This window comes from Oryctolagus cuniculus, chromosome 1 (assembly GCF_964237555.1).
Source record: "Oryctolagus cuniculus chromosome 1, mOryCun1.1, whole genome shotgun sequence".
NCBI classification, from domain to species: domain Eukaryota; kingdom Metazoa; phylum Chordata; class Mammalia; order Lagomorpha; family Leporidae; genus Oryctolagus; species Oryctolagus cuniculus.
In genome coordinates, this window is record NC_091432.1 from 65,282,213 (window position 1) to 65,300,182 (window position 17,970).

Sequence of the window (17,970 nt, forward strand, 5' to 3'; positions counted from 1 at the left end):
GAAGTCCAGGCAGGAAATCTGGGCCACTGTGGGGTCTCCCATCTACTTGCTGGTCTAGCTTTTGCATGTGAGCTGCTCTCCGCCTGTAACGAACATATTCCCAGGATTCCCAGTGCATTTGTGGTGAGATGGCTGAATTTGTCAGTGACCGTCAAGGAAACAAAAGGCCTGCAAATGTAACCCTGGGTGTCAAAAGGAAAATTTGGATTCCAAAGATTATACACCCATGGGATGTTTGCTTTTTCCTAACCGCCCCCACCACCACCAAAAAAAAATCAAGAGACTTTTGAAAGGATGATGCAGGAACACTTAAGGGAAGTAGAAATCACAGGATTCAGTATGAATTCCTTAAGAAGAAATTCTGTTAAAATAAAGCCTTTTGTTCTGATAGAGCCAGGCAGATCAGAGTAGTACTATAGACACTGTACCTCTGTATTTTTAGCAAGCAGCTTGTCCAACTCATAAAACAGGCTGTGGATAAATTGGTGAATGTATGTACAGATAGGTGCATTTTGAAAACATATTTATTATCTGTTTCATTAAATTGTGTATGTATTTGTAAACGTGTTACGTGTAGCAATAATCAAAATGATGAAGTTTCAGACATTTTGTTTTATAATTTTAACATCATGGCAGAAAATCCACCATGTTTGCATTTTTGGAACTTTAAGATCTTTAAATGCAAATTGTGTTTGAAACACTGAAAACGAGAAGTTCAAAGAGAAAACTGAAGACATCAGGTAATAGCCAACATAAAAAGAAGTTAGACATTTCTATCTTTGGCAATTTCTACTAAAAATATCAAGTAGATTGTACATGGATCCTTAAAACTTCATGGAAAATGTGCATTATGAAAAAAAAACTATGTATGGAGTTTTAAAGATGTATTTATTTATTTGAAAGGCAAAATTAAAGAGATGGGGGGGCGGAGAAAGAGAGAGGAAGATAGAGAAAGGTCTTCCATCCATGGGTTCATTCTCCAAATGCCTACAGCAGCCTGAGTCTGGGCCAACCCAAAGTTAGGAGCCCAGAACTCCATGCAGGTCTCCCAGGTGGGTGGCAGGGAACCAAGGACTTGAACCATTGTCTGCTGCCTTCCCTGGTGCATTTTCAGGAAGCTGAATCAGAAACCAGGAAGCTAGGACTCCAACAGGCACTCCTATAAGGGGTGAGGACATCCCAAATGACAACTTAACCTGCTACTCCGCAATGACTACCCCTACACTTCTTTTAATTCCATTTCTTCATGAACTGTTTGAAGTATCCTTGTACTAGTTTCTCTGTGCCCCACCAAAAAAGACATAAAAGTATCTACACTTTTAAAAAGAGAGAAGAAAATAATCATACATTATTTTTTTAATTATAAATTTTTATTTCATTCATTTGAAAGGCAGAAAGGGAGATAAGCAGACAGACATAAGATCTCCTATCTGCTGCTTTATTTTCCAAATGTCTGGATCAGACAGACTGAATCAGGCCAAACCCAAGAGCTGGGAACTCCATCCTGGTCTCCCGCATGCGTGGCAGGTCCAAGCTACTTGAACCGTCAGCTTCTGACTCCCGGGGTGCACATTAGCAGGAAGCTGGAGTTGGGAGTGATGCTGGGGCTCACACACAGGCACCCGATATAGGAGGTGGGCTTCTCTAGCAGCGTCAGAACTGCTTTGCTATACTCTAGTCCCTCAGGAATATTTGATGCCACGTCATGTCCTCTCTCAATAGTACATGCTTATTTTATTTTTTAAAAGATTTATTTATTTATTTGAAAGAATTACAGAAAGGCAGAAGCAAAGAGAGAGAGGTCTTCTCTCTGCCGGTTCACTCCCTAAATCGCCACAATGGCTAAGGCTGGGCCTATCTGAAGCCAGGAGCCAGGAGCTTCCTCCAGGTCTCCCATGCAGGTGCAGGGGCCCAAGAATTTGGGCTGTTTTTTATTGCCTTCCAAGGCCATAGCAAAGAGCTGAATTGGAAGTGGGAGCAGCCAGAATTTGAACTGGTGCCCATATGGGATGTCAGTACTGCAGGCAGCAGCTTTATTCACTACGCCACAGCGCTGGCCCCATTTTTGCTACTTCAATGCCAAGCCTTTTCATAGGAAGAGTTAAATCTCTTTCCATTATCCCCAAAAATGTAGGTAATGATGGATTAAGCCTTAGCCATTCTTGCTCACTGCCCAAAAGATAGATAAACATTGGAATGTATTCCTTGACCTTGAATCTCAATTGGATCTCACACCTTTTTGCTTTCATACCCCACTGCCACAGTCACCTGAAAGACTAGTTGCTCAAACATTTGAAGGACCAGTTCTAGGAATTCCCCTCTGCCTGCTGCTCCCTACGCCCACCCCCATCCCCAGGCCTCCTAAAAGGCCGGGCCTCTTGGGGTTGGGGCCTTCTGCCACCTGTTCCATCATGTGGTCACCCACCTCTACAAATTTATTTTCTCTGAATAAATTCAGCCTGGTTGTAAATTCATACACTGCCTCCCCTCTATCTGCGCCTCTTTTCCTAACATTTATGGTGCCCTGTGTGAGGAGACACCAATCCGCAACTCCTTTCCTAACAGGTAACAAAATACAAAATTGAACAAGGTATGTGTTTAATAAATGAATACATAAAATCACCATTGCATTATTCATAATGACTGCTTATAAATGTTAAGTCATCGTAAAGCCTAAAAGTTTCTTTTTAGTTACATAAAATGTACAGATTGCCTTTAGGTAAAAATATAGTAATTATTAAAAAAAAGAACTTAGGGCTGGCATTGTGGCATGGTAGGTCAAGCTCTGCCTGGGATGCTGGCATCCCATTACATTTTTTCAGGAAGTGGAAATTAAGATGGTAAAGAAAACTTGAAAATTTGGCCTTTCTGTGAACATCCAGTGTTGAAACACCTTCCTAGAAAAGAATGAACATGGAGCAGGTATTGTGGTCCAGCAGGTTAAGCCACCAATTGGGACACCTGCTTCCCACATCCCGGAGTGCCAGTTGGAGTCCTGGCTCCTCTGCTTCCAGTCCAGCTCCCTACTGATGTGCCTGGGAAGGCAATGGAAGATTGCACAAGTGCTTGGGTTCCTGCCACCCCTGTGGGAGACCTGGATGGAGTTCCTGGCTCCTGGCATTGGCCTGGCCTGGACCTCACTATTGAACTCATTTGGGGAGTGAACCAACGGATAGAGAAGATCCTTCTCAATATCTCCATCTCTCTCTCTCTCCCCCTCCCTTTCAAATAACAATAAATCTTTTTAAAAGAGTGAACAAACTTAAGGACATGAGGAGAGAATTTTCCACGGGAATGTGAGAGCTTGCTTTTGTGAAGGCTTGCTTTTCTGAAAAGGTTGTGGGTAGTAGTTTTCCTACGGACTTTCTCAGTTAACTCAGAACTAAACAGAGGAATGCCGAAGCGCAGCTCAAGTGATACCCAGTCTGTTTCTGTTGTGGCAACATCAGAGTTCTGTTTTGTTTTTGAAGCCAGTTGCTTCCTCAGTGACTGTTTTAAATGACTCTGCTTTCAGTTGCTCTAAGCAGGAAGTCAAGCCACGTTCTGCTTTCTCATCAGGGACATCACGGAACTTTCTGTTTGACTAGAAGCATATGGCACCGCCATATTCCTGCCGTCCACGTCCACTCTGTACCTTCATTTTTGCAATGCTTTATGAACCCCTATTGACACAAGCTGAGTCTCCTTGTAGCTGGTTCTGTTCTACCTAACGGAAAAGGTTTCTCCCATCCTATTATTCTGCACAGTGAGCACCTAGGAAGTAGAAATTACTTGAGGTTGGTGTGATTCCAAGACATAATAATAATAGTAATAGCAACCCTGAAATACAGCCCACAGGTTTTAACGTCTTGTACCCTTGAACGGTAAAGGAAATGGGGATCTGACTTCTAGGGGTGACTTCTGATAACTGGTCTGACGTGCTGCAGGGTCCTACTCTGATGAGCTAGACTCACTGGTGAGAGGGGCTGTGGGAACCAGCAGGGTTTAATTTTTATTGAGATCTTTGCTGCAAGTCACAGCATCTGTGTCTGGCTTGGACTGCCACAATAAAACACCATGGGCTGGCAGGCTCAGACAAGAGGAATTTATTTGTCATAATTCTGGAGGCTAAGGAATTCAAGGTCAAGGTTCCTGCCAATTTGGTTTTGGGGTTGGAGGGCTGTCTTCCTGGCTTAATGATGGCTGCGTTCTCGCCATGCCCTCACATAGTGAGGAGAAAGAGCTGTTGTCTCTCTTCCTGTCATCATGACACTAATCCCATTATGGAGACTTCACGTAATGATTGCATCTAAACCTAAATACCTCCCAAAGACCCCTCCTCCAAGCACTATCATGGTGGGGCTTAGAGCTTAAACATAGGAGCTGAGGTGAGGGGTACACACATTCAGTTCATAACACGTGGCTCCTGCAGCCCTCGCTTTCTTATTCTCCATCTTTCTCATTACTTCCCTATAAGTCTACAACTCAACTATTCTGACGGCTGGCAATTCCTTGAATGCAACCTTGTCTTGTTTCTGGGCTTTTGCTCAAGCCATGCACAAGGCATTCCCTCTGCCTGGAATGACCTTCACCCCCCTTCCTCTGCCTGGATAATTCCTATTTGTCCTTTAGGTGTCTTGCTCTAGGGAAATTTCTGGTCCCCAAATCAAGTGTCCCTCATCTTTGTACCTACTCTCAGGCAATTTGTCCATATTTCTATTTATAGCTTTTATCACCTTGTTTGGTAAACAGTGGTTTGTGATTTCTATTTCCTGCCCCACCATCCTCCGCCCCAATGAGTGCCTTAAAAACAGCGCTGGTCTTATTCATCTCAGAACATTGCAAAACAGGTGGCTTTTTTTTTTTTTTAGGATTTATTTATTTATTTGAAAGGCAGAGATTCATAGAGAAGGGAAAAGAGAGAGAGAGAGAGAGAGAGAGAGAGAGAGAGAGAATCTTCCATACCCTGGTTCACTTCCCGAATGACCACAACAGCCAGGGCTAGGTCAGGTCTAAGTTAGGAGCATCATCCAGGTCTCCCATATGGATGCAGGGACCCAAGCACTTGGGCTGTCTTCCACTGCTCTCCCAGGCGCATTAGCAGGGAGCTGGATCTGAAGAGGAGCAGCCAGGACTCCAGTGGGCACCTATATAGATGCTGGTGCCACAAGTGGCAGCTTTATCCCCTATGCCATAGTGCTGGCCCCAAGAATCTTAGATTATCTTGTGAATTCCTTTATTGAGTCATCATCATTTTGCCTTGAAGAAGTAGGGAATGGGATCTCGTATTTTGTCCCGAAGCCTCAGAAGACCTCCCACCAATCTTGCTTTCTCTTCTCCAGAAGGCTGGACTCAGAGGTTCCTAGGCTCCTGTTCCAATCAATACACCTTGTACAAGAATTTATTCCTCCCTCTCTGAATGGTACCCTCCAGCAGGGTGGAGTGTTCAGGTTTGTGTAGAAATTCATGGCAGACTCAGTTCCTGGCCCCTCGGAGCTCACACACTGAGAGCAGGAGATTGAGAGTGATGTGCCCACATTGGTCAAGTCAAAGGAGAAATTTTAAAATGCAAGTTTTATTCAGAAGCCAACCCAGACATTAAATCAAAATAATCTTTTTGTTTGCCCATTTGCTTTGAACTCTCCAATCTGAGTATGTAGCTAACATCAGGGGGGTCACTTGAACTGGGGAAAGTGCTGAAGGTGAGTGGGTGTTCTGGTGCGCTGGGTGTGGTGCAGCCCTGGCGATGAGCCTGTGGAGGAGGGGTTGTCATGCCCACTTCTCTGTAGGACAGAAAGGGGCAAGGAGCCTCCGCGGTTAGGGTGCCAGTAAGTGTGGAGTTGAGGTTTAACTGAGCTGTGTCATCAGAGCCACATCGTGCTGCAAAAGCAGCAGAAGGAAAAGACCCTGGCATCCTGGGAGTCAAGCGGCATCACGTGCAGTCCTCTGCTTGGGTGAAGGTGACCTGGTTCAGGTCTGCCTTTTGCAGGAGGAGGAATTGGAGCTCCAAAAACCTGCAGTCGAAGGGAGGATGAGAGAGAGGGCAGCAGGAAGGGCAGGCCTGGGGGACCAGACCCGGCCCAGCCCTGGCAAACAGGAGGCCTGGGGTGACAAAGGAAAATTCTGTCCCAGAAAGAGAAGGCCGAGAAACAGCTGTTTTCAATCCCACACCTGAGGTGTGACTTCCTTTATTGAGTCATCGTCATTTTCCAGAAAACCTGAGTCCTGCTACCCCAGGCACTCAGCCGGGCACCCACCACTTTCTCCCCAAGCCCCACAACCCTTCAAGGTATCTCACGATTGAGCCAGGGAGCAGGGGCTGCATGGGGGTGGGCTCCCGCAACTTCCCGCCATCATCTGCTGTTCTCCCCAGCCCTCCACGGCCCTATTTCCTTTGGTGTCACCTCTAGGCATCTGTGTCTTTCCAAAACATCTTTGCTGGCAATTTCCCTCTGTCCTGACAAAATGTGTCCCAAGGCTTTGTCCTTACACGTGGGCACTTCACAAAGTTCATGAAAAATGCGTATTATGAAAAAGCTATGCATATATTTCAAAATTTTTTGCACCAAAATAAATTTATATTTTAAATCCACTTTTCCATGGTGCTTCTTGAAGTACCCTCATTTATATTCACACAGAGATTTTGATTTTTTTTTCTTTTGAGATACAGAGAGCTCCCATCAGCTATTTCACTCCCCTCCACAAATGCCCAAATGGTCAAGACTGCGCAGGCTGAAGCTGGGAGCCAGGAACTTAATCCAGGTCTCTCACATGGGTGGCAGGACCCAAATACTTGATCCATCATCACTGCCTCCCAGGGTCTGCATTAGCAGGAAGCTGGAGTCATCAGGTAGAGCTGGGGATTGAACCCACTAACTCTGATGTAGGATGCCGGCATCTTATCTTAACTGGTGTTTTGCTTTAAAGTGCTTTCACGCCCAGCTTCCCATGCAATCTTCAGAGCACCCTGGGAGGCAGTGGGGGGAGGTATTATTAGTCCCAGTTCACAAGACAGGAGGCTGAGGCTGCCACCTTGATTCTTCAATGTCCTCGGAGAATCTTTACAAGCCTCAGCCTCACACAGACACAGTGGGGCTTCTTTGGCACAAGTTCAAGGTTTTCCCACATTTCCTAGAATCCCAATGATTCTACTTGATAAATACATTACACAGACAGGTGCTCCATATGCGATGGTCACGGCTGCAGTCACAGCTCTGTGTTGGCATCTAGACTTTGTGGCTGATTTTCAACTGAATTGTGGGCTACTCCTGTCCCAGCAGTCTTCCTTCTCTGTAATCCATCATCTCTTAGATTGTCCAGGGTACACAGGTTTGCAAACTTCCATTGTATCCAAATGGATCTGTTTTGGTTTATCTTCTTCTGCCTAAATGTTAGGCATCCAATCTAATGAGTTTCAAAAATTAATATAATTTATTCTCCATCTTGTCAGTGCCAAATAAAGGTGTTCTTAAGAAAAGCACTGAAGATCAGTACCCTTCCCCCTTCTACTTCTACCTCTTGAACAGTTCTGTAAACAGTGTTTGCACTGGGGTCCCTGCCCCTAGATCCACTGCTTTGTTCCATTCTTGACTGGCTCCGTACAAGTTGTTAAGTACCAAGTGGCCGCCTGGGGCTCGTTCAAAACGGAGGTTCCCGTAGCACAGGGACTTTCATCAAGGCCCTCTTCAGCTGTTCATAGCTTACGAACATCATCACATTCCAGGATCCCAAACGCAAAAAGGAGGGTGTGAATCTGATGAGAAAAACAACCCAAACATTAAGAAAGAGACCACAAGAGAATGCTTTTGTCCCTCTCCCGCCCTGGTACCCAGAGTGAGTGCCAAGGTATCTGCACTGCCAGTCACCAGCATTTCCTGAAATCCACTCGGTCTCTCTCCGCTCTTCTGAGGGGATTCAGGAAGAAGTTGGGATCGGGGAAGGAGAGAAGATGAACTCATTCTGAGTCAGGTTGCTGTGCCAGGTGGTTAATTCTCACAGGATTATATAGGGTCGCTGACTGTTGCCAGGTGGTCTGTGTGTGTTTTAGAGACGGGCCCACAGCTAGTTGGTGGCCACCTGTGGAGTGGACCAGCAGACGGAAGATCTCTCTCTTTGTCTCTCCCTCTCTCTGTACTCTTTCAAAAGAAAATAAATAAATGCATCTAAAAAATGGTGCCAAATGGTGAGGTTCACAGGGAGGAGGGGAAATTTATATGCAGGTGTTGGGGAGGCGGTGGCGTATGAAGTGTCTTAAAGGAGGGGCAAGATTTGAGCATGCGCAGGGCGAGGGGCAGACACTGCATGCAGAGGGTGGGGTTACCCCGGAGGCACAGACAGGAAAGTGGGCAGAACACTGAGATCCTGAGGGAGGCGCCTCAGTGGCCATCAGGCTGTGACCCACAGTTGTGGGCGGAAGTTGGGAAAGAGAGTCAGGAGCGCTAACCTCTTTCTCTCCTCCCCTGCTCAAGAAGCCTGGAGGGAGGCAGTCCCTGTCCCTAGGTTCCCTTTCCTTGGTAAGGCTTCCCTAACTCTCCAAAGCAGCCTTGGTCCACCTATTCCCTTTTCACTCGCGTGGTTCTTTGTGCTTCTCCTTGGTGGCACTGCAGTAGAACTGTTCACCTCAGCGTGCCCAGACACGGGGGCACGCAAGGAAAGCAGGGAGAGTTGGACTCGGGAGGAGGAGGAGGCTTACCCCTTGTAGAAGGCCGTGGGGCCCTCCTGAGCCACCATCTTCAGCATGCAGTCCAGGGGGCTGAGGTACTGGCCTGGAGGGGAGTTCATATACCGAGTCTTCACCACGTCCACTGGTGAGGCCACCACTGTGGCGCAGAAGCCGGCTCCAAAGGCAGAGACAAAGTGGCAGGGGAAGTTGTCTGCCAAGGGAAGGGAAGGGAAGTACGACACGTCATGGAGGAACACGGGACACGTCCTCGGTTCCGCGCGTGCTCATCCTGTGTCCCCAGCTCAACCTTCCACTCCTGAGAGTGAGGACAGCGTTCTCCCTCTCACGGTGCCCAGGGCCGAGAGCGCTTGGAAAGGTAGAACAGGGCGTCCCAGAGCTGGGAGTCAAGGTACAAGGAGAAGTGGTGCTGGATCAGAGCCCAGCTCCCTGGCCGTCCAGCCCAGGTTTCTTTACTACCTATCACTGAAGAGGCCAAGGTCACCGTGGGAGAAGGACAAGCTGCGGTCCTCTTGGTGGTTTTAGATTTACTGATACAAGAAAGCCAGTGTTTCCTGGTGATCTTGCTGATGATCTCTGTATTCTTGGAAATCTGTGAGAAATGACCTCTGCTCCAAATGACCTCACTGAGGTTGAGCTGTTGGATGGACTTGATCCTCCTAGAGTAATTCAACCCCTTCTGATGCGTCAGTTATCTGCAATAAAAACCTAGAGGGAACCCAAACTGTTGGGTGTGTGGTATGCAGTTAGACCTGATGTAGGGATAAGAGGTCCTTGGGGAAGGTCTTCAGTCTCCTGCTATAATTCACTAGAGGGTATGTTTTATTATAGACTAATGACTTGTAAATAAGGGCTAACAACTTAAGTGGCTGAGAGAAACACAAACAGTGGTAAATACCTTAGTTTGTGCAGCCTGGTGGAAAGAACATAAAGTAATTACTGAAATCAGTGAGTCCTAAATGAGCTACTAAAGTTAAGTAGTAGTGAAGGGTATGGAAAGGACATGTGTAATGAATGGGTTTGTTTGAGCAGGGTGTTAATGCTTACTAGTAAAGTTAAACTAAAACGTAATTGTAATCAATTGTTATAAAATTAGAAGTAGATGTTCCAATTCTTTGCAAAATAACCACTGTTTTTTGTAATCGATTATTATATAATTTAGCATCATTTTGAGTCTGTTCTATTGTATCTCAAATATCAAGTAAATCTTTAAAATCAAAGAAATTGTTACATGGCTATGGAAATCGGGATTAGGGAGGGGGTTACATGTAATAGGAGATCAATGGTTTGAAGTGGATGGGAAACAGCCTGTTATTGTAAAAAAGAATCATTAACTCTGTAAGGATCATTTATGAATGGACATTTGCAAAATTTATGAGATCAGTAAAGAATGTGTAAAATGAACAGTGGGTATAACTTAGGGTATAAAAATAAAGTCTGGCTCTCTCTCATCAGAGCCAGGTCATCAGCCTTGCTGTGAGCGCGTCTCTCATTCCTCCCTGCGCGGATGTCTCCTACACCTTCGGGAACCCCTGGACCTGATGGAGCTGGGCTCCGGCAGCACATCACAACACTGTACCACATGCATTTCCACTCCTGCTAAAGCGCCCCTGTCTCTGGGTGTTGCCCACTCTGCCCAGTAAGGACAGTCTGCCTGGAGCTCTGGGCCTCACCTGTGAACAGGTGTGAATCCAGCAGCTTCTCCTTGATGATGTCATAGGTCACCATCTCGGCACAGTTGACAATGGCGTTCCTCGTGATGTTGGGCAAAGTTCCTGTTAGGAAGGTGGCAGGGGTGGTGAGTAGGGCAGAGGGGCAGTGGACGAGGCCACAGCTCCCGGCGAGGGGCAGGTAGTGCCCCCAACTGAGCAGGTCCCACATCTGCTCTCCAGGGTCAGCAAGTCTGGATGACCCACGTCCTCCACAGCGAGAGAGCACGCAGAGGGCCTGCTGTGTTGGGTGGGCCACATTTTGGAGGATAATCTGCAATAGCTCTCAAAATTAAAATCCGCCTCCCTGAGACATGGCTGCCACCAGAAACAGGATGTCATGTTTGGAAGAGGGAGGCTGGGCTCAGGGGACAGTGACAGAATACGGTGCTGGCAGGGCCCGGAAGGATGGGGTCCCAGAGGAAGGCTCTGGGCGGAGACCTAGCAAGCAAGTGCGCCGCCAGGGCCAGGACCCAGGCATCTGCCCTTAAACTTCCCTGGGCCCCTGCTCCTCCTGTAAGTACTCGGTCCCCATGTGGGAGCCATCTGGTGGCCACCGGGCAGTGGCGTAGAGAACCCTCGAGTCTTTGCTCCCCAGGAAGTCCCTTCCTGCCTCTGCATGTCCGGCACCCCAGTCCTCACAGCGGTTCTCTGTGGGTGCCCCCTGGTTTCCTCCCCGCCCTGGGTGGAGGCGCTTTCCTCCCAACCTCACACCCCAGAGCCGGCTCCGCCTTTGAGGCCCAGCCTATGAGGGCTGCCTGGCCTCTCCCGGCTCTGGCAGGACACCTGGCACAGCTGCCAGCCCGAGTGCAGAAAGGGTCCTATTTTTGCCCATCGCCTTCCCCTTCCTCCCCACGGCCTGCACAGGGCGGAGGCACCGTGGAGGCCAGGGAGTTACTTGGGCAGGGATGTTCTTTCTGAAGCCCTGCAATACACAGGCGCCCGGGAGGCCCCGCCCCCTTGCCCGGCCCCTGTCCCAGCCCTAAGGTCCGTCTGGGAGCCCAGGCCTACCTTTCCACAGGCCCCTGACGCCTTCCTCCCTGGCGATGGTTCTGTAGGCATCCATAGTCCCGCTGTATTTCCTGTCGCTGCGAGGCCCAAGCTGCACGCTAGCCTGGAATCGGACCTTCACCACGTCCGTGGGCTGGGCACAAGTCACCGCCATGGCTCCCGTGGTGCAGCCCGCCAGAATCCGGATAACTACGCTCGAGTCTGGAGGGGAAGGAGCAGGCGCAGCGCGTGTGGGCCGGGGCCTCGCTGCTCTCGGCCCGGCGGCGCTGGTCCCTGAGCAGGTTCCCACTGCCCCCGCCGGCCTTGCCTCGAGGTCTGATCCGCCCTGTGTGGTCCCCTGACCCCACACCCCAGGTTCTGCCTCTGCCCACTGTCCTGGTGTCCCGGGCCCCCGGCACTCACGGTCCGCCCCCTTGGGGGTGTAGAACTGTTTGACGGAGTCGTAGAGGCCGATGCGGATGGAGGCAAAGCTCATCTGGCGCTGCAGGCCGGCCACCAGCCCGTTGTAGGGGCTGCGCGGGCCTTCGGTGCGCACCATGGTCAGGATGGTGCCCAGCACGCCGCGGTACCGCACGCTCTGAGCCGCCAGGGCCGCTGAGTTCTCTCCCTGGATCTGAGAGACGGCCACACAGGTGAGGACTTGGCAGCCAGCGGCCACGGGCTGGGTGCGCCGGGCCGGGCGCTGCCTGGGGCCTGGCCACCGCAGTGCTGCCATTTCATACAGGTTAGTGGCTCGTCCAAGGTCACCTAGTTAGCCTCTCGCCTTGCCCTTGCACTAGGCAATTTACAAAGCAGAGTAAGCCAGGAAGGCCAGGACACATCACACCATGGGGGGGCTGTCTGTGATAGTTCTTGTTGGAGGGGGAGAGGGCAGCGGGGTGGGGTGGGGATGGGGCGCCCCGGTGCTGCCGCGGTAGGGAAGTAGCCTCTTCTTTGCTGGGAACAATGACCCTTGGCCGAAGGAGACCTACCTGCAGGCGGACCTTGGCGGTGTCCAGCGGAAAGGTGAGGAGGTCAGCAAAGCAGGCCGCGGTGCCCGCCCCCAGGAACTTCACGGTTGTTGTGGGGGGCACGTCTGAGGGCTTCAGTCCCACCATGGTCCCAGGTCTTCAGTCGCCCTGTGCCCCCAGGGCCTGGTGGGGTGTGAGGAGAGAGGCTGCTCGGCAGCCCAGGGCGTCTGTGCAGGGAGAGGCTGCAGGAGACAGACCGGGCAGGTGCATGGAGCCCGAGCCACCCACCTCCCTCCCAGGCACCTGGACAGGCTATGGCCACAGGCTGGCCTGTGTGAAGTTGGCCTAGTACAACAGGCCGCTTTCCCAGCCTGTACCGCGATGTAGGCAGGGGTGCTGCTGGTGTCCTCGCAGGATGAGCGCGCCGAGGCCTGGTTCTGACCACACACACAGCCTGCCCCCCAGCGTCCCGGCAGAGGCCCTCCCTGCTCTCGCTGCTCCCGGAGCTGGGCCGGCCTCCTGCCTTCAGACTCTTCTCCCCACTGGAATGAAAACCCCTGCTCGTGACAGCTCAGCTGCTGTTCACCTTGGGTGAAGGCTTTTCTTTTTTTCAAGGCTGGCTGAATATACTTTCTTTTTAAAGGTTTATTATATTTATTTGAAAGTCAGAGTTAGAGAGAGAGGTAGAGACAGAGAGAAGAGAAGGCCATCTTTCCTATCAGCAGGGAGTTGGAGTGAAGGTGGAGCAGCCGGGACACGAACCAGCACCCATATAGGATGCCAGTGCTATAGACTGGGGTTTTAACCTGCCGTACCACAGCGCCGGACCCCTGAATATACTTTAAAATTTTTTAAAAAAATTTATTTGATAGAGAGAAAGTTCACTCCCCAAACAGGCACAACGATTAGGGCTGGGCCAAGCCCAAGCCAGAGCCAGTAACTGCAACCAGGTCTCCCACATGGGTGGCAGGAACCCAAGGACTTGAGCCATCCCCTGCTGTCTCCCAGCACATAAGCAGGAAGTTGGAATTGGAAGCAGAGCTGCAACTTGAACTTGGAGATGCCATCTGAATTAGGATACACCTCCCACCTTCCCCACTCCCCCACAGTGTGGGATTCCCTCTCTGTGACCAAAGACCTCTTTAAACCCTGCAGCACGCAGGGGCTGGGGGTCTGCCCCTGGAGGAAGGAGGGAGCCTGGGCCTGTGTTGACTCCGCCCACCAACGCCTGGGGCTGTGTCTGCTGATCTGCCTGGTTCCACACCGGCACCTGCACCTGCCATTCTCTCCTCACAGCTCCAAGGCTGCTGAAGAGGATGAGCTGCTCACACTTCGGAGGACCAGTCTTGGGGTCAAGGCGATGTGCTTTCTCCCCTTGTCCCGTTAGAGCACACATAGGCCACAAGTATACAGCATGTGCGTGCACGCACACACACACACACACACATAAAGGAGCGTGCTCTCCTGCCAGCCCTCACCTGACTGCTGGTTAGCCTGGAGCATTTGACAGGTGAGGCTCTCGGTTTAGTGTGGTCACCACCGGGAAGTTGGCACACGGTGAAGGGCAGCCCCGTGTCCCTACAACCCGGACTTGTGCACATCAGGTGCTCGTGCTGATGCCCCCTGGGACCCAACTCCCCCCCCCCCCCCCCCGCATGGTGCACTGAGGTCCTGACACATTGGTGTCCTCAGCCATGGGGCCAGCGCTAGTCCCAGAACTGTCCCAGACCGCAGAGTGTGCATGGCTTCCCCAGGCTGCCCTCCCCCTGCTGCCGCCCGCTGCCCTTTGCCCTACATAAGTGCGCTGCCAGGTAGCTGGGCTCCTTCCCAGCAGGGAGGCCCTGGCTCCCCTGGCGGTGGCTGGAATGCCCCGGGTGGTATGTGCGGGAGCAGCTGACTTTCCCCAGGCCCACATCTCGGTAGCGTCTCTGCCCCAGGCTGTGGCATTTCCCTTGCCAGTGTGCCTGTGAAGTGAGCTGGGCAGCTCAGGCCCAGGCATCATGAGGGTGGGGCTGTGGCTCTCTCAGTTGGGAGGCCCTGTCTTTTGATGGGGGCAGCAGTGTCCCTCCCTGAACTTCTGTGTGGGGGCCACCCAGACTCTAATAGAAGACCCCTACAGGCTAGGCACCTTCGCTGCACTTCCTGAGTTGCAAACTGCAGCCAGGCCCTGGTATACCGAATGTTCGTGCTGTGCCGGGCCCAGCAGGGAGCTCTCCCCGGCTGTGCCTCCTGTTGAGGTCAGGTCTGCCTGCCGGGGAAGCCTCTGCTCCCCCCTGGCCCAGGGGCCTCCCACCTGGCTGGTCTTCCCTTCTGACCCGCCTTGCCCCCAGCCACCTCTGCCCCTGCACCTTCTTGTGGGAGTAGCTCACCGAGGGCAACAGCTCAGACAGGGGCAGGGCCCACTTATTCTGCTTCTCTGTGAAGCCTGGCTCAGGCAGGCAGAGGGGCCAGGGAGGACCAGAGCCCCACTTGCTGACGTGGGGAAATGGGAAATGAGATCAGAGATGACCGCAGGGGTCTGTGGCAGAGGGCCTTGAATGCCGGGGTCAGGTGACCCAGGTAGTGGATGGGGGTTTCTAAGGAGGGGGTGAGGCTGGCAGGCCTGTGTTTACAGCGTGCTGGTGCAGGTGCCCAGGTTGCACTGGGAGGGGGAGATGGGAAACTCAGACACCAGCAAGGACATTGTCAGTGCCAGCAAGAGGTGTGTTGAAGCCTGAACTTGGTCAATAGCAGTGGCCGGGGCAGGTACAGCTGCTGCCTGCAATGCTGGCATCCCTACGGGCGTTGGTTTGAGACCCGGTGGCTCTGCTTCCAATCCATCTCCCTGCTAATGCACCTAGGAAAGCAGCTTAAGATGGCCCAAGTGCCTGGGCCCCTGCACCCCTGTGGGAGCCCCGGATGAAGTTCCTGGCTCCTGGCTCCTGGCTCCAGCCTGGCCCAGCCCTGGCCACTGCAGCCTTTTGGGGGGAATGAACCAAAGAATGGAAGATCTCTTTTTCTCTCTGCCTCTGCCTTTGTCTTTCCTTCTCTGTAACTCTTTCAAATAAATGAAATAAATCTTAAAAACCAAAAAAATAAAGCAGTGGCCAGGGGTACGGCTGCCTCCTGTTCTAGGGCAGTCCTGGGCTACCCATGGCGAAGGGGCACAGGCTCAGGGTAAAAGCCCCGGCCTAGGAGGAGGGCTGCAGCACTCTCACTTGTCAAGCTGGGGGAGAAGGGGAAGCCACAGTGGTGGGCACGGTAGGGGCTGCCTTGGCCAGCGCTCCCCAAACTCCTTCTCCCTTCCCTCCCACCTCCTGGATCGAGGCTTGGGAACTCCAGCACCAGTGGACCCTTGCCCTTGGTGCTTGGAGGAAGTGAAGCATGGTGTCCTCTTCCCCGTAGCTTTGTTGGGGTACTGGAGGGATGGGGTGCTGTGGTCCGCACAGCCAGTGCTTTACAGAACACGTGCTGATTCAATCCCTTTAGAATCTGCTACCGCGTGGTGCTTGCTACTACTGTCTCGTTCATAAACAGGGAACCTGAGGCTTCGGGGGCTCCAGCTAGTCATGCGGCTGAGCGACAGAGCTGAGGTTGGTGCCCATGTCTGTGTGGCACCTGCCCTTGGGCCTGTGCCACTGCCCAAAGGGTCATCGACATTTTGAAGAGCTCGGGCTGCCCCCAGCTGCTTGTTTGCAGTGGACCCGCAGCCCTTAGCCCCAGACAGCCTGAGCCAGGGGGAGCCTGCATGACTCACAAGTTCCCTACTCAAGAGACATCGGCCCAAGACCACAGTCCCTCCCACTGCCCGCCACCCCAAGGAGGTAGCCTGGGCGGTGACCACAGCTCCGTGAACCTCCCAGCACCATCCTGCCATCCCACTCAGGAAAGGGGTCTTGGGACCTTCCACGGGGGAGGGCTTCCTGCTCTAGAGCTTCTGGGCCATTTCCTGTCTCTGGGGAAATTGCAACCCCCAGCAAGGGCAGCCTGAGGGGAGTCTAAGACCCCGGCCTGCCCTAGTACCTGCCTGGGGTGGGGGGGCTGGGCTGAGCCTTAGACAGATCTGCTGTGGCAGGCGGTTCCCCACGGCCTTGGCTGTTGTCAGCCTCCAACGAGAGGGGGAACAGGGAGAAGGGAGAGGGGAGGGTGAGGACGGCAGGGGTGGGGCTGGAGAAGGGGTCTTACCTGTGAGCCTCGCCAGGGCAGGGGCAGCACGGTGGCTGCCTAGGGCTCCATCCCCGTAGTGGGCAGCGGGGAGCCGGTGGACAGCCCTCCTTGCCATGCACTGTTGCCTCTGCCGCCTCCAGCTTGGCACCGGGCTTTATCGGCCAGCTGACCTGAAACCGTACCCCGGAGAAGCTGAGTGACAGTCTGATCACTTGACAAGAGGCAGGCTGGTGGGGACAGGGAAGTGACATCCACATCTGCTCCAGTTCCCTGGACCTGGGGCCCTGAGGCTGTGAGAGGGGCGCTGCCTCTGTGCTGGGGGGGGCGGGTGGGGTAGACCTGTCACCTCTGAGGCCAAAGGTCAGACCTCCCACACCAGCTGGGCGGGGCTCTGCTGGGCCTCTTCCTAACAGAAAGGATGACAGCTGTCATGTCTCCATGCCCACTAGGCGCTAGCTATGTTCTATACATTCACAACCCTGTCAGGATCTGAACTGTTTTTAAAGGTTTATTTATTTGAAAGGCAGAGTGTCAGAAGGGGGAGAGATAGAGTGGTGGTGGGGGGATCTTCCATTGGCTGGTTCACTGCCCCAGTGGCTACAACAGTCAGGTCTGGACCAAAGGCAGAAGCCAAGAACTCCATCTTGGCCTCCCCAATCTGCTGCCTTCCCAGGTTCATTAGCAGGAAGCTGGATCAGAAGTGGAGCAGCCAGGACTTGAACCAGACACTCTGACAGTGGCTTAGCCACAATACTGGCTCTTAAATGATCTCAAGAAACAGATTTACTGAGATGTAATTTACATGCAGGACAAGTCATCTGTTTAAAGTGTTCAAATTCAAATGGGTTTTAGTTCTATTCGACTCCTACAGCCAACAGCACCATCTATTTTACAGCGTCTTCATCACTCCCCAAAGCTCCAGGGCGCCACCTCCCGGCCCAAGGGGACTGTGAATCTCCCTCTTGCCTCTAGAGATTTGCCCATTCTTTTGAGTTTTTACTTTATTTATTTGAAAGGCAGAGTTAGAGAGAGAGAGGGATGGGGAAGAGAGAGAGAGGTCGGTCTTCATCGACTGGTTCAATTCTTAATTGGCCATAATGGCTGGGGCTGGGCCACACGGAAGCAAGGAGCCAGGAGCTTCTTTTGGGTCTATCACACACAAACAGGGGCCTACTGTTTTCCTAGGTGCATGACCAGGGAGCTGGATCCAAAGTGGAGGAAGCCAGGATTTGGACTGGCGCTCACATGGGATACCGGCAACTGAGGCCATGGTTTAACCAGCTGCACCACAGCGCCGGCCCTGAGATTTGCCCGTTTTGACCATTTCCCATGAGCAGCATCACCCAGCAGGTGCTCTCTGTGACTGGCCTCCTCCCCTTAGCAGAGCAGCGTTTTCCATCTCACGCACGTTGTACCATGCATCAGTACTCATCCCTTTTTACTGCTGATGACCATGTAATTGTAATGCTTGTGGCCAGCGCCGTGGCTCACTTGG

General features: G+C 52.1%; 1 protein-coding gene across 1 annotated transcript; it reads right to left on the reverse strand.

Annotated features, from left to right (window-relative positions):
* Positions 1-6,135: 6,135 nt before the first annotated feature.
* UCP3 (uncoupling protein 3) lies at positions 6,136-16,641 on the reverse strand. Its single transcript, XM_008264096.4, has 7 exons — positions 16,494-16,641; positions 12,351-12,571; positions 11,782-11,992; positions 11,380-11,580; positions 10,333-10,434; positions 8,672-8,852; positions 6,136-7,732 (listed from the first exon to the last, which is right to left on the reverse strand). Exons 2-7 carry the CDS (start codon positions 12,474-12,476, stop codon positions 7,618-7,620), a joined length of 936 nt encoding a protein of 311 aa, XP_008262318.3. The 5' UTR covers positions 12,477-12,571; positions 16,494-16,641; the 3' UTR covers positions 6,136-7,617.
* Positions 16,642-17,970: the final 1,329 nt, after the last annotated feature.